Raw genomic sequence first — 13,990 nt, forward strand, 5'->3', positions numbered from 1 at the left:
GAGAGGCAATGAGACCTTCAGCTGGTTCAATCAGGGCTATCATCAGAAGCCTGGGGACAGGTTGGGCACGATGGCATGTACCTAGAGTCCCAGCCTTAGAAGATGGAGGCAAAAGACTCACTTGTGCCAGGAGTTCAAGGTCAACCTGGACAAAACAGGGAGACCCTGTGTTGTGTGTCTTTTAAAAAAAAAAGAAGAAGGGCTGGGGATGTAGCTCAGTTGGCAGAGTGCTTGTCTCACGCGCACAAGGCCCTTCCCCGTGATGAGTGCACAGGTCCAGCCCTTTTCCTTGGTGACAGCAGGGCACACTGCATGCAGCTTCCCAGGCTCAGGAGACCAGTTATGAGAACCAGAGGCGGTGTCCAGTCTCCTCCCAGGGCCAGAACACCCTCCCCACTGTACCTGGGGGGCCGGCGCTTCCCTATCACCTGGGTTTTTTCCCCGTAGTTCTTTTTCTTTCTCTCTCCACATCTTCATTGGTGCATGGCAGTTGTACATCATGACATTGCAAGTTCAGCCCCAGCAATTTAGTGAGGGATCTACTGTCACACACCCGTACCCGCACACCATCCAACAATGTCATTTGGCCAGTATCACTCCTCAGCACTCCCTTCCCTCCCCGCCTCCTAACCTCTCCTCTACTGAGCTCCCTTTGATTTTCATGAGCTCACCCCACCTTTCTTTTCCTTTTTCTTTTCTAGCTTCCGTATTTGAGAGAAAACATACAACCTTTGACCTTCCGAGTCTGACTTATTTCACTTAACATGATGGTTTCTAGTTCTATGCATTTACCTACAAATGACAATTTCTATTTTTTTTTTTTTTTTAGGGGTGTGCTGGGGATTGAACTCAGGGCCCTCGGCCACTGAGCCACATCCCCAGGCCTATTTTGCATTTTATTTAGAGACAAGGTCTCACCAAATTGCTTAGCACTTCACTTTTGCTGAGGCTGGCTTTGAACTTGCAATCCTCCTGCCTCAGCCTCCCAAATTGCTGGGATTTCAGGCATGTGCCACTGTGCCCAGCAACAATTTCATTTTTATGACTGAATAAAACTCCACTGTGTATATACACCTGGGCTGCACCTCCCTCCTCCCCACCAGGCCCCAAGCACGCAGTGAGGCACCGAGAACTCAGTTCCAGAAGCCTGGGCTCTAGTCATCCTACTGACCCTGGGCTGGCTACTTCTGCTTCAGTTTCCCCGTCTATAAAACGTGGACAATTGTGCACACCTGTAATCCCAGTGGCTCAGGAGGCTGAAGCAGGAGGATTGCAAGTTCAGCCCCAGCAATTTACTGAGGTTCTCAGCAACTTGGTGATACTGTCTCAAAATAAAAAAGGGCTGGGGATGTTGCTCAGTGGTTAAGCACTGCTGGGTTCAAACCAACGTGAACAACTGCTGTGCTTCCTGGAACAGGTGACCCTGGCTGCAGCCCCCCAGGAAACCAGGCTTCCCCGACACACTGTCAGGTGCTCAGACCCACAGCCCGCAGACAGGGTGGGGAGATTTGCTTTGCAAACACCAATCTTTCGAGGCAAGCACTGTTGCAGGGAGAATCAGGACCCTGAGGTAGGAGGATGGCAAAGTCAAGTCCAGCCTCTGCAACTTAGCAAGACCCTGTCTCAAAATAAAAAATAAAAAAGAGACAAGTATAGCTCAGAGGTAGAGCCCCTGCCTAGCAAAAATTCCTTCTCCTGAGTAGTTAACTCCCCTCTGAGAGCTACCTCCCCAGCTGAGTTTAAAACTGATTTGCCTAAGTCTCTGATGCCCAACCAGATGGCAGCCCTGGGGCAAACTCAGAGCAGTGCTCCACGCAGACTCCCAACTGCAGAGGTTTTCAATACACTTTGGCCCTGGCCTGCTGCATGCCTGTGCCTCTGGCCCAAGGGAGCTGGCCCCTGATGGGATAGGCTAAGGCCACAGAAAAAGACCTGGGGGAGGGGGAGAAGAGGTGGCAGGAAGGCCAGCAGGAGACAAAGGCTGGTATTCAGGGTGGGAGGGGAAGGAAAGCTCTGGAGGTCAGGCACAGCAGGACCTGCTCCTGCTGGGCAGGAGGAGCACTAGTTTGATTGCTGCTCATGGACTTTCTGCATAGGTCCCCTTGGAAATGACAGTTCAAAGAAAGGGGGCTGGGGCTGTGGGAAGAAGCCTCTGTGAGGTCAGGAAGACAGTGGTCTCAGCCCTCCATGTACCTAGCATCTTGACTTCAGCCAAGAAAAGTGACCTCTTGCCTGTGAAAAGAGGTGTGTCCACATGCAAAAGGACGAAGCTGGACCCCACCTCACCCCCATGCCAGGAACTCACAGCAGGCCCATCACCTGAATGCAACGAGCACACAAGTAAATCTTTGTCTCCTTGGATCTTGTGACAAAGGTTTCTTAGACCCCACAAGGAAAGCACAAGCAACCAAAAGTAAGGGGCTGGGGACGTAGCTCAGCTGGTAGACAATCCCCATCACCAAAAAACCAAAACAAACAAAAATAAAAAACAAGAACCAACTGGACTTTATCAAAATTAAAACCTGTGTGTTTCCAAAAATATCCCTGAAATGAAAAGGTGGTCAGTTGCAGTGGCCACACCTGTAATGCCAGTTACTGGGGGCGGGGCTGAGGCAGGACGACCCTGAGTTCAAGGCCAGCCTCAGCAACTTAGCAAGACCCTGTCTCAAAATTAAAAGAGAGTGTGGCCCAGTGGTAGAGCATTTGCCCACCTGTGTGAAGACCTGGGTTCAAGCCCCACCAAGAAAAAAATAAAAAAGAATGAAGTTTGACCCTTACCTAACAAAATCTGTAAGAGTTAACTCAAAATGATTATAAGGCCTAAATGTAAGCCATAAAGCGCCCAGAAGAAAACAAGACAAAGCTTCACAACAATGAATTTGGCTCTAATTTTTGGTCATGACACCAAAGGCACAGACAACAAAAGAAAAATTAGATAAACTGGATTTCATGACATTTTTTTAAAATTGTGCATTAAAAGAATATCCAACACTTGAGGCCCTGGGATCAATCCTCTGCATCACAAAAGAAAAAAAAAAAAAAGACAGAGGGCTGGGATAGTGGCTCAGTAGTAGATTGCCTAGCACCATGAGAGGCATTGGATTCAATTCTCTGCACCACATTAAAAAAAAAAAAAAAAAAATGATGGAAAAAATAAATTAAACAAAAGTATTGGGGCTGGGGATGTGCTCAAGCGGTAACGCGCTTGCCTGGCATGCGCAGGGTTCTGGGTTCGATCCTCAGCACCACATAAAAATAAAATAAAGATGTTGTGCCCACCGAAAGCTAAAAAATAAATATTAAAAAATTCTCTCTCTCTCTCTCTCTTTAAAAAGAAAAAAAAGTATCAAGAGATTATAAAGGTGCAGGGCACAGAGGCCACACAAAGGCTGACACAGGAAGATGGCAAGTTCAAAGCTATCCTCAGCAACTTAGTGAGAGGCCATTCCAAAATAAAAAGAAATAAATAAGTCTGCGATGGTGGTTTAGCGGTGAGCATAGCTGGCTGCCTTCCAAAATAAGAAATAAGGGCTGGGGCTATAGCTCAGCTGGTAGAGTGCTTGCCTCGCAGGCACAAGGCCCTGGGTTCAATCCCCAGCACCATAAAAAAATAAATTAAAAATAAAACAAATAAGACATAAAAAGGGCTGGGGATGTAGCTCAGTGGTAAAGCACTCCAGGGTTCAATTACCGGTATCAAAAAATTTTAAAAAAAAAGAGTATAGGGCTGGGGCTCGGTGGTAGAGCTGCTCGCTTAGCACGTGCGGGGCACTAGGTTTGATCCTCAGCAACACATAAAAATAAATAAATAAAATAAAGGTATTGTGTCCAACTAAAAATGAAAAATAAATATGAAAAAATAGTATAAAGGAAAGCCACAAAAATAGGAAAAAAAATTTGCAAATCATATAAATGATAAGAAATTAATATTCAAAATATATGGAAAACTTTTAGAACAACATACCCAATTCAAAAATGGGCAAAGAGGGCTGGGGTTGTGGCTCAGTGGTACAGCGCTTGCCTAGCATGCGTGAGGCACTGGGTTCGATCCCGGAACCACGTAAAAATAAAAAATAAAGGTATTATGTTCATCTACAACTAAAAAATTTTTTAAAAAATGGGCAAAGAACTTGAGTAGACATTTACCCACAGACGATATACACACTACCCATAAACACTTGAAAGGTGCCCACATCACTAATCATTATGCAAATACAACGGGAAAACAGGAGCACGCACCTCACACCCAGGAGGACATCAATCAAAAAAAAAAAAAAAAAAGTAGAAAATGGACTCCCCAAATGGCTCCATGGGGGACAGTTTGTTTATCACTGAAAAGACTCTGGTTCATTGTGCAGTAACACCCCCCCACCCCATCCAAAAAAAAAACAAAAACAAGCATGGGTGAGGATGTGGACAACCTGGCCTCGCTGCACCCCCGGAGCCATGTCAAGTGTGCCGTCTGTGGAAAACACTGTGGGGTTCCTCAAACACCCCGAAACCGAATCGCCACTAGATCCCATTTCTGGATATACACCCAAAAGAACGGAAAACAGCATCTCAGAGGAGAGACCTCAACGGACACTCAAGTTCACAGTGGCGTTCTTCACAGTGGCTAAAACTGGGGGCAAGGCAGTGTCCAGCCACAGGAGCGTATAAGCAAAAGGTCGTCCATGCCACAGGCTATCCAGCCTTCCGAGGCAAGGCCACTAGACACACTGCAACACGGATGACTTGAGGACATCATGCTAAGCGAAAGGAGCCCTCACAGCAGACAGGTACTGCATGATTCCACCACATGAAACCCCTGGAGTAATCGATTCCCAGGGTGAGAAAGCATGGAGGCACCAGGGCCCAGGGAAGCCGAGCAGGGACCAGGGACGAGCATCCCCCTACAAGGGGAAGAGGGCTAGAGATGGAGGGCGGTATGCGCAAGTTCCATTTGTTGCATTTTGTGTTTGCTTGTTGTGGTGCTGGGGATGGAACCCAGTGTCACCTGCCCGTAGGGCCCAATGCAATTTTTAAAAACTGGAAAAAATGAATTTAAAAATACTGTTATCTGAGAGGGGGACTTTTACCTGGAATATGTAACAAATTCTTATAGCTCAATTAACAAAAAGACAAATCAGCCAGTTGCAAAGTAGGCAAAGGGCCTGACTAAACAATCCTCCAAAGATAAGCAAATGACCATAAGCACAAGCAAAGATGTCCCATGCATTATTCATTGGGGAAATGCAAATCAAAACCACACTCAGATAGCACTTCACACCCAGGAAGATGACTACAATCAGGTCAACAGCAAGTGCTGGCAACAGTGGAGACAGGAATGGCTCTGACGGAGTGGAGGGAGTGTGCTATGGTGCTCCCCTTCCAGACAGCTGGCGTCACCCGGGCACGTCCTCTCCCAGGAGAGCTGTTCCTACTCACCACACTTCTGATAATAAACACAACTCCAGGGTTCTACAATTTAGTTCAATGCTGACACTGAGTCCCAGAGTCAGTGCAGAGCCCTAAACACCTGTCCCAAGTCCCAGGGGTGACAACCATCTGTTAACCAGGGGTTCCCAGGAGCACTTCCTCAAGTTCGATCATTGCTAGAACAGCTCACAGATGAGGAGGGTACTTCACTATCTCAGGTTTATTATAAAGGACAAAACCCAAGAACAGAGGGAGAGGCTGGGGGCGCAGAGCTTCCTGCCTCTCTGGGCCTGCCAGCCCCCAGCCCTAGTTTAGGGATTCTTAGGGAGATTTCATGACCAAATCACTGACCAGGTGATTAACTCAACCCTAGGCCTGACCCCCTGCGGGCGGTTTCCAACCTTCTGATCCTGAAACCTTCTGATCCTGCCTAGGGCGCCAGCCACCAGTTATCTCATTAGCATACAAAGACTCTCTGGTCACTCTGGAGCCTGGAGGGTGGGGTCACAGGCCATGCTGGAGAACAAAAGACTACCACCACCCCCTGCAAACTAGATTGAAGGCAGGTCACACAGGAAAACCACCTGAGCTGCACAGCAGGGGTGAACCACAATCCAACAAAGCTGGCCCAGAAGGGGGACACACATGGTTAAGTTTTGCAAAACTTAAAAGAAATAAAAGATGCAAAAGCCCTTTATAAGCCGCTGGCCACCTCCTCTTGCCCTGCACAACCTCTGGGGGAACCCAGCTGGGAGCAGAGGGAGCAGACACCAGCGGCCCAGCTGCTTAAAGAGTGCAGGTCAGAGGTTGGCCCCGGGGGAAGAACAAGTCAGGTCTCCACTAAGACTGACAGACTCAGACACAAAACAGACAACTCACCAAGATCCCACCCCCAACTGTTCCTTCCCAGGGATTCCCTTCAGATCCTCCAAATCACGTGGGGATGGGCGATTGGGGGTACACGACACTTCTGGGCACGGAATACTGCCAGTCATCCTACCTTCCCATTCTGGTGAAGCAAGGGCGGGACTGCAGAAAATTAGTCCTGGTTCCAAAAGCCTTGGGGACAGAAGCCCAGCATCTTCTCCCAGGCCACACACACTTCTGGCCAGTCACCAGTCTCCAGGAAGCAGCCTGTCTCCCAAGCTTCCAGAGGCAAAGGGCCCTAGCCAGCAGCTTCATTCTGCAGTGAATAGGCTCAAGGGTTTACCCAGCTTCCTCCAGGCAGGCGCTTAGCTCCAGTGTCCACTGGCCAGCTTGGTAGTGAGCGTCCTGATCCCACAGGGCTCCCAGAGGGAGTGCATCTGGGCTCCCTCTTCCTCTCCTACCAACTGGCGAATCTGCTTCTGGAGCCAGAGCCGGTGATGTAAGAAATTCATGACTGGGCTTGAAGCCACACAGCCCAGGCTCTGTCCTGAGCAAATCAAAGGAGGAGACAGGGACAGGACACCTCCCATCTGTGGGACAGGAGGATCATCCTCCAAAGCCCTGTCTCCCAGACCTTCATGCCTCTACACCACTCAGCCTGGCCTGCCTCTGCCAAGTAGAAGCACAAGTTCCACCTGGGCCAAAAGCTCTCAGTGCGTGGGTACCACAGGTGTCAACAGGGCTGGCAGGCTGCCAAGTGGTGCAGAGGTCCTGGTCTGGCAGGGAGGCTAAGAAGTGTGGCAATTCCTGGAGGGTGGAGAAAATGCAGCTTCCTGCCCTCCATCCCCATTCTGGGTCTGGGGTAGGGGGCTCAGAAGCCCGATTTTTTTTTTACTCCTTATTGTAGAAGGAATCAAAGGTTATAAGAGTGGCGAGACGGAGGGAACGAGCCATGTCCCCCATCCTGCCGTTCCTAAAAAAAAAAAATCAACTAGACCCCTCTGGTTTCCTCTCTGCTCCTCTCACTCTCCCATGCCAGATTATTGCGCAGAAGATCCCAGACCTCAGAGCACAGCATCTGTGAACATCTCAGCATTCCCTATAAAAGATAACACTGAAACCAGGGGGATCCACCACCAAACTATACCCCCAGCCCTTTCCATTTTTATTTTAAGATGGGGTCTTATGGGCTGGGGTTGTGGCTCAGCGTAGAGCACTCACCTAGCTAGTGTGAGGCACTGGGTTCGATCCTCAGCACCACATAAAAATAAATAAATAAAATAAAGGTATTGTGTCCAACTACAACTAAAAAAAAAAAAAAAGTGGGGGGGCTGGAGTTGTGGCTCAGTGGTAAAGCAGTCACCTAGCATGTGCAAGGCCCTGGGTTCGATCCTCAACACCACATAAAAATAAATAAATAAATAAATAACCAAAATAAAGGTATTGTGTCTAACCAAAAAATAAATTAAAGAAAAAAAAAAGATGGGGTCTTGTTCAGTTGCTCAGGCTGACCTCAAACTTGTGATCCTCCTGCCTCAGCCTGCCGAGTAGCTGGGATTAGGCACGCTACAGTGGTGCATACTTCTCAGGAGGCTGAGGCAGGAAAGTCTCTTGAGCTCAGGCTTTAGAGGCAAACCTGGGCAACACAGCAAGACCATGTCTTAAACATACACATACACACACATACAAGCTCAAAACAATGATCCCACCTAAAATATGTAATACAAAGTCCTTGACATCAGTGACCATCAAGGGACAGTTTGAATTTGTTCCATTAAGTCCTAAGCTTTCTGAAGTCTGCATTTGAGAACCTTATTCGCAATTGCTGAAAGTTAGGAAGAGCCCAACTGCTCCTGGACTGGTGAGGAAAGCAATGAGTTTCGATGTCCAGGGAACAGAAGATTACCAGGCGACATAGAGAAAGAGCCACACACACACCAGCCGGGTCACAGACACGGTGCTGTGGAGTCCACCAGTATGAAACTCTAGAAAAGGCAAAACTGGAGGGAGAGAAAACAGATCTGCTTGCAGTAATGAGGGCGGGAAATGACTGCCAACGGACAGATGGGGACTTTCCAGGGTGATGGAAATATTGTTATGACAAGGTGGCCATCATACAGGTGTACACATGTCACAACTCAGCGAACTGCAAGTTTAACATAGGTATGTATGTTTTAGTGTCGGTACATCCCACCTCACAGGTGGTGGTGCTGGTGGTATTCCTGCAGTGTGGGGACTGAACTGAAGGGCTCAGGCATGCTAGATGATCTCTGAGCTACATAAGCCTTTTTTTTTTTTTTTTTTCCTTCAATTTTGAGACACGGTCTTGCTAAGTTGCCCAGGCTGTCCTCCCTGCCATCCTCCTGCCTGGGCCTCCAGAGCCCTGGGATCACAGGCAAAGACTGCATCTTCACTAGGGTCCCCACATCCCGACAGGAAGGGAGCCAGCTCTGTACATTACTTCCTGGACTGTTCAGAATATTAGCTGAGTGATTTCTATAAATCAGATTCTGTTTTCACTAATTCCATTGTAAAGCCAAAGATGGAGCCCCAAGGGAAAATGTTCCAACCCCACAACATACTAAACATCACCACTCAACCAGCGTCCACTGGCATGTCTAGGAGACCCAGGCTCCAGGGCAGGCATTCTCACACACACAGAGCAGTCCCTGCTCTCGGGCGCTGCTGCAGATCTGCATCTGAGAGCAGGACAAGCAAAACGACCCCCGCACACCTCACCCACCTCCCCACAAGCAGGCTCTGAGGTTATGTGCCTGCTAGGCCCCTTATACCAAGTCTCCCTCCTCTGGCACAGCTGTGGGAGGGCTGGCTGTATCTCTCTAGGCTGGCTCAAAATGAGGAGGGCACGACAATCCACAGCCCACACGGCCTGACTGCCCAAGCTGTGGCTCTCATCCTTTGTCTGTGTGTGTGTGTGTGTGTGTGTGTGTGTGTTGCTGGGGACCAAACCCAGGGCCTTGTGCATACACAGCAAGCACTCTACCAACTGAGCTATATCCCCAGCCCGGCTCTCTCTTTTATAAGTGTCAGATATCGCTCCTCACAATACTTACAAGACAGGTACTGTACAATTTCAATTTATAGACACAGACATCAAGGTCTGGTGAGATTAAGGAATGTGCCTGAAGCAAGAGGCAGAGCTGGGCGTGGAACTCAGGCCATTGGCCTCCTGGGCCAGTGCCCCATCTGTCACATAAAGAGCTTCCACTGACTTGCAAGGTGCCAAGCAGTGGGCACTCAGAGCTACCGACGAGCAGCAGGGGCTTGAAGGTGAAGCAGCGTGCTCAGGTCACTCTGTGTCCACAGGGCAGAGGCCAAACCCATCCCTCCCTCAGGCCTAGGATACAGAGCTGCCTACACCCCTGCCCACACTTCCCTTTGAAGCTACATTCCTTCAATAGCTTCTGAACTGAGACATGTGATTACCCTAGTTTCTAGGAGGGTGAGGACTCTGGCACCCTTGCCCTGCTAGGCTGTGACCACCCTCAAGACAGGCAGACTAAATTTTCCACTCCTCAGCTTCCCTCCCAGGGCTCTGCTCCTGCTGCTGTCCAGTGAAGAGTGAAGTCTTGTTAAAATTCATGGCTTGGATGAGCCAGGCCAGGTGGCTCCTCTTTCAACTCAGGTGCTGGCTCAGATGTCCTTAAAGGGCTCCCTACCCTGCTATACCCACTCTCCGGTGTCCAGGGTTTCCAAGGGGCAAGCCAGAGTGACCACCACCCTTTCCACTCCCTTCCCTTGGCATTCATGTTCTTTGCCTGAGGCTCACCTCAGCCAGGATCCTGCTCTGGCATCCCTCAGCCAAGGCTGCCACTTAGGGACAATATGCGTCTGTCATTCTGGGGTAGCAAAAGGCAATCTTGTAGAAGCAATGGGTAAGAAAAAGTACACACATGTGCTTGTCAATTTATGCAAGTGTCTAATGCTGGAGAAAAACTATTCGAAGCTAGTTGAAAAAAAGTATTATTGACTGCTAATCATCACCCTGATAAGAAGTAAATAAGAGCCCAGCCCTTCTAGGGTAGATTCAGACCACTATTTTCTTTATTTGCCAGAGGAGTGGAAGAACACAGTAATCAGAAGACCGGGGCGGGACCTGCCTCCAGAGCTCTGGAGCTGGATGAGTTTATTGAGTTACTCCATTTCCTCCTCTACACAGCAGGAGGGGTGGAGGTACCCACCCCACCCCCCTCCAAGGAAAGCTGGGCAAATTTTGAGATGAGACAGCTAAAAACCTTCTTGTAAACAATGAAGCCGAAGATGCCCCTAAATTAGCCTGATAAGAAGACCTGATTCCAGGCCCATCTACATCCAAGTATCAGTAATTGCTATCACCTTTGCCCCTGAAGGGCTGGAGTGAGTGGGGCCAGGAGAGCCACCTAACAAAGAAAATTAATCAGGGCTTCCCCAAAGACTTCCCTCTAGGAAAATCAAAACTGACCTTGAAGTGGGAAAAGGACCTCAGCCAAGACAGAAGGCTAACTGAGCTCCACTTAACAGCACTTACCATACACCCAGCCTTTTATAACATCCACAGGAAAAGTAACCTGTCCCATTGGAGTATGGTTTGGGCCCAAGGTCAGCGGGATGCCCAACTTCTGCATTTGAGGCACCCACCCCCAAAACTCTCACTAGGGGTCCATGGCAGGTGGCCACAGTGGCCAGACTCCTGGTCCTTACTTAGCTCATGCACAAATGCCAGCTTTCCCCGGCTTCCATTCTGCCAGACGCAGAGTAACCTTGAGGCTGCCCTCCCCGCTCCTATGAGGAACCAGTTCGCTCATGATCTCCAGCTTCCTCTGGGGGTTCCGGTTCTATCTAAGCTGGACCCATGGAGGAAGGATGGGGGAATGGAGCATTATTACAACAATACTTGCCCCTATTGTGTAAGATGCTTCCAGGCGGATGCACCACTCATTCCCTTTGCTGAGCAGTGAACCGCTAGAGAAGAAGAGCAGTACCTGTTCCTCGTTTTAACAACACCTGCTCTCCCCTCCACCAAAGCAGAGCACTTCAGAGATGGTAGATCTGCAGCCCCCTCCCACAGGGGTACACACCCACGAGCTCGAACGACTCCGGGCATCTACGTGCATCTCTGGATGCTCAGGTTCGCTCAGGCACCGCGGCCGAGGTAACCTCCCGAATCCTGCAGGAGCCGGGGCTGGGGCGCGGGGCCCGGGGCGCGGCGAGTTGGGCACGCCACCAGGGCTGTGCGCCGCCCCCGCCCGTCGCCGGCCCGGTCCGGTCCCGCTTCCTCCACCCTAAGCCGGGTGACGGAGGCCGCCGCCCTTGGGATGCGGCTGGGAGGCCGATGGGAGGAGCCGACGGGGCCGCCCGGTTCCGCAGCATCGCGAGGCGCATCCCTGCCAGGGAGGGGGTTCCGGGCATCGGCGCCGGGAGGCGAGGGGTGAACACCGCCCGGCCCACAGCGGATGCCGGGGGGGGGGGGGGGGGGCGGCATCCGCGGGCGAGGCCGGCGGGGAAGGGGCGGCGCGGGCGGCGGGGGCCGGGCCGGGGGCGCCGCGGGCGCGCGCCGCCGTCTTACCGGCAGATCTGGATGGCGGACGGCGTCTCGGCGGCGGGGCCCGACATGCTGGCGGCGGCGGCGGCGGCGACGAAAGCGACGGAGGCGGCGGCCGGGGGCGGAGGGAGCAGAGCGCAGGTGTCCGGCGGGCCCGGCGCGGAATGAATGAGCCCGGGCGGCGCCATGGAGGGGGAGGGCAGAGGCGGAGCCATCGCGCCGGCGAGGCGGGCCCTGCGCGCCGGGGGCGAATCGCGCGCGGGCGCCCCGCGTTGGCCCCGCCCCCTCTCTGGCCCCGCCCCGCGGGCCGCCAAGGCCGCTGGCGCCGGCGCAGGCCGCGCGCTCCGACGACGGCGGGGGCGGCTGTGGGGGCGCCGCTTCCAGAAAGTTCGGGGGCGGTTGCGCGGCACCGCTGCTGGGCGGGCACGCGAGCCGCAGCCGCCCGAGCGCGCCGACCGGTAGCCAGGTCGCAGAGCCCGGCGGGCGCGGGCGCTGTCTTCCTGCGCCGCGGCCGAGTGAGTGCGGGGCGTTCCCTGCGCCCGCGCGGCGATTCGCTGCCGGGCCGGGCTCCGGGTGAGGTCAGCAGGGAGGGCCCCGAGTGCCGGCGCGCAGCCGAGAGCTGCCCGCCCTGCCCCCGCGCCCCAGCGGTGCCCCCAGGGGAGCCACGAGGTCGCGAGAAGCCTCTTCCTAAGGGGGACGCGGGGCTGCTACTGCGGAGCGCGTGGCCATAGCAGGGACCGGACTTCGCCGCAGCGGCGCTGAGTGCCCCAGTGGGCCACGGACCCGAGGGCGCACCGGACCGCGCCGCCCGGCCGGACTCCAGAAACACATCCTGGAGGCACCCAGCGCCAGCTTGGGGTGCACGTGCTGCGCGGAGCAGCCTGAAGCCTGTTGCCCTGCTACCGAAGGAGGAAGAGGCGGTCACCCCTACATGCTAGCACAACAGCCGTTTACCTGCTAAGCAGTTGCTTTATTACGTTTTCTACATTGAACGTGGATTTGTACTCATTTAAGAAAATAGAGCTCACAAAACGGAAGCTCCCTGGGACGGTTTGAGCGATCCATTTATGCTCTACCAGGAGCGAGGAAAGAGCTGTGCCTCATCCTGGATGCTTCTGCAGAACCCGAGAGAGTGAAAGCAGCCCTTAGGCACGATCTGCATCTCCCAGGGCAGAGCACAGCCCCTAAGAGTAAGCTTCAGGGCTGAAAGTGTAGCTCAGTGGTAGAAGCCTCATCTGGCATGCCGGAAGCCCTCAGTTTGATCCCCACCGCTGGGCCTTTGAATCCTGTTTTCTAGGGTGAGTTAAGGTGACTCAACATCAAGGGCCATCAAATCAACCTATTAAACACCTCTTCCCCATAAGCGTCCTGAGTCAGAAGGCACTTTCCGTATCTGATAAATGGGAGTAATTCTGCAACGCGAATGAAAGAAGGTGCGATTCATGAGTAATTGCTGGGGAATTTTAAATTAAAGAATCAAGACTCAGTACCTTTAATGCCAGCTCCTGGAAGGCTTCTTCTAGCTCCCACCTCCAGCCACCTAAAGCGATAGGGAGGTTTACAAAAGAGACTATCGACAGAGAGAGAGAGAGAGAGAACGCCAGGGAGTGGACTTTTATTGGGGAACAAAAAATTCCAGGAAAAATCCCATGCAATGAAGGTTAAGGGGGGCAGCATCCCAAGGTCAGGGGCGACGGTTGGGTCTTCAGGGCAGTGGACAGGCACGCCTCTGCACGGACAAGCCCTCAGACCTGGGAAAGGGTGGGGAAAGCTCTAATACAGCTGTGTCTAAGCGCCTCTCACCCAGCCAGGGAAGTAACTCAAATCACGTGCGAGGATGGCCTCCCACAAGTAATAACATGTGCTTCTCTGTCTTTTATGAGCATTAAACATCATGCATGCACTGGGCATAGCAGGTGAAACTAGGACTTCCCCTTGGTTCTCTTCCCATCTCTAACTTCTCTAACTCTGCCACCCTTCCCAGGCAGTAAATGCAAAGTAGCAAGCCCTACCCTGTTGACGTGGGTGAGCTCAGACCTGAGAGAATTCCTCAAAAAGTTCCAACACTTTATTGAGAGATAAATCAGGGCCCCCAAAGCCTGACTTGACCCCCACCCTGGAGTAGAACAATTCCTAGACCAGAAGTATGGGCTGAGTGGGTCA

At 52.0% G+C, this 13,990-nt stretch overlaps 1 protein-coding gene across 2 annotated transcripts in view; it reads right to left on the bottom strand.

The window, feature by feature from the left end:
* Acot7 (acyl-CoA thioesterase 7) overlaps positions 1-12,058 on the bottom strand; it is an 84,264-nt gene extending 72,206 nt beyond the window's left edge. Inside the window, exon 1 of one of the 2 annotated variants that reach the window (XM_027947739.2) lies at positions 11,852-12,058. In XM_027947739.2, coding sequence (XP_027803540.2) covers positions 11,852-12,042 — 191 coding nt within the window. In that variant the 5' untranslated portion in view covers positions 12,043-12,058. Of the gene's footprint in view, positions 1-11,363; positions 11,405-11,851 lie in introns of those variants that run through there. The other variant, XM_027947742.2, reaches the window with a different exon arrangement.
* Positions 12,059-13,990: the final 1,932 nt, after the last annotated feature.

Source organism: Marmota flaviventris, chromosome 10 (genome assembly GCF_047511675.1).
Source record: "Marmota flaviventris isolate mMarFla1 chromosome 10, mMarFla1.hap1, whole genome shotgun sequence".
In the NCBI taxonomy this organism is placed as follows: domain Eukaryota; kingdom Metazoa; phylum Chordata; class Mammalia; order Rodentia; family Sciuridae; genus Marmota; species Marmota flaviventris.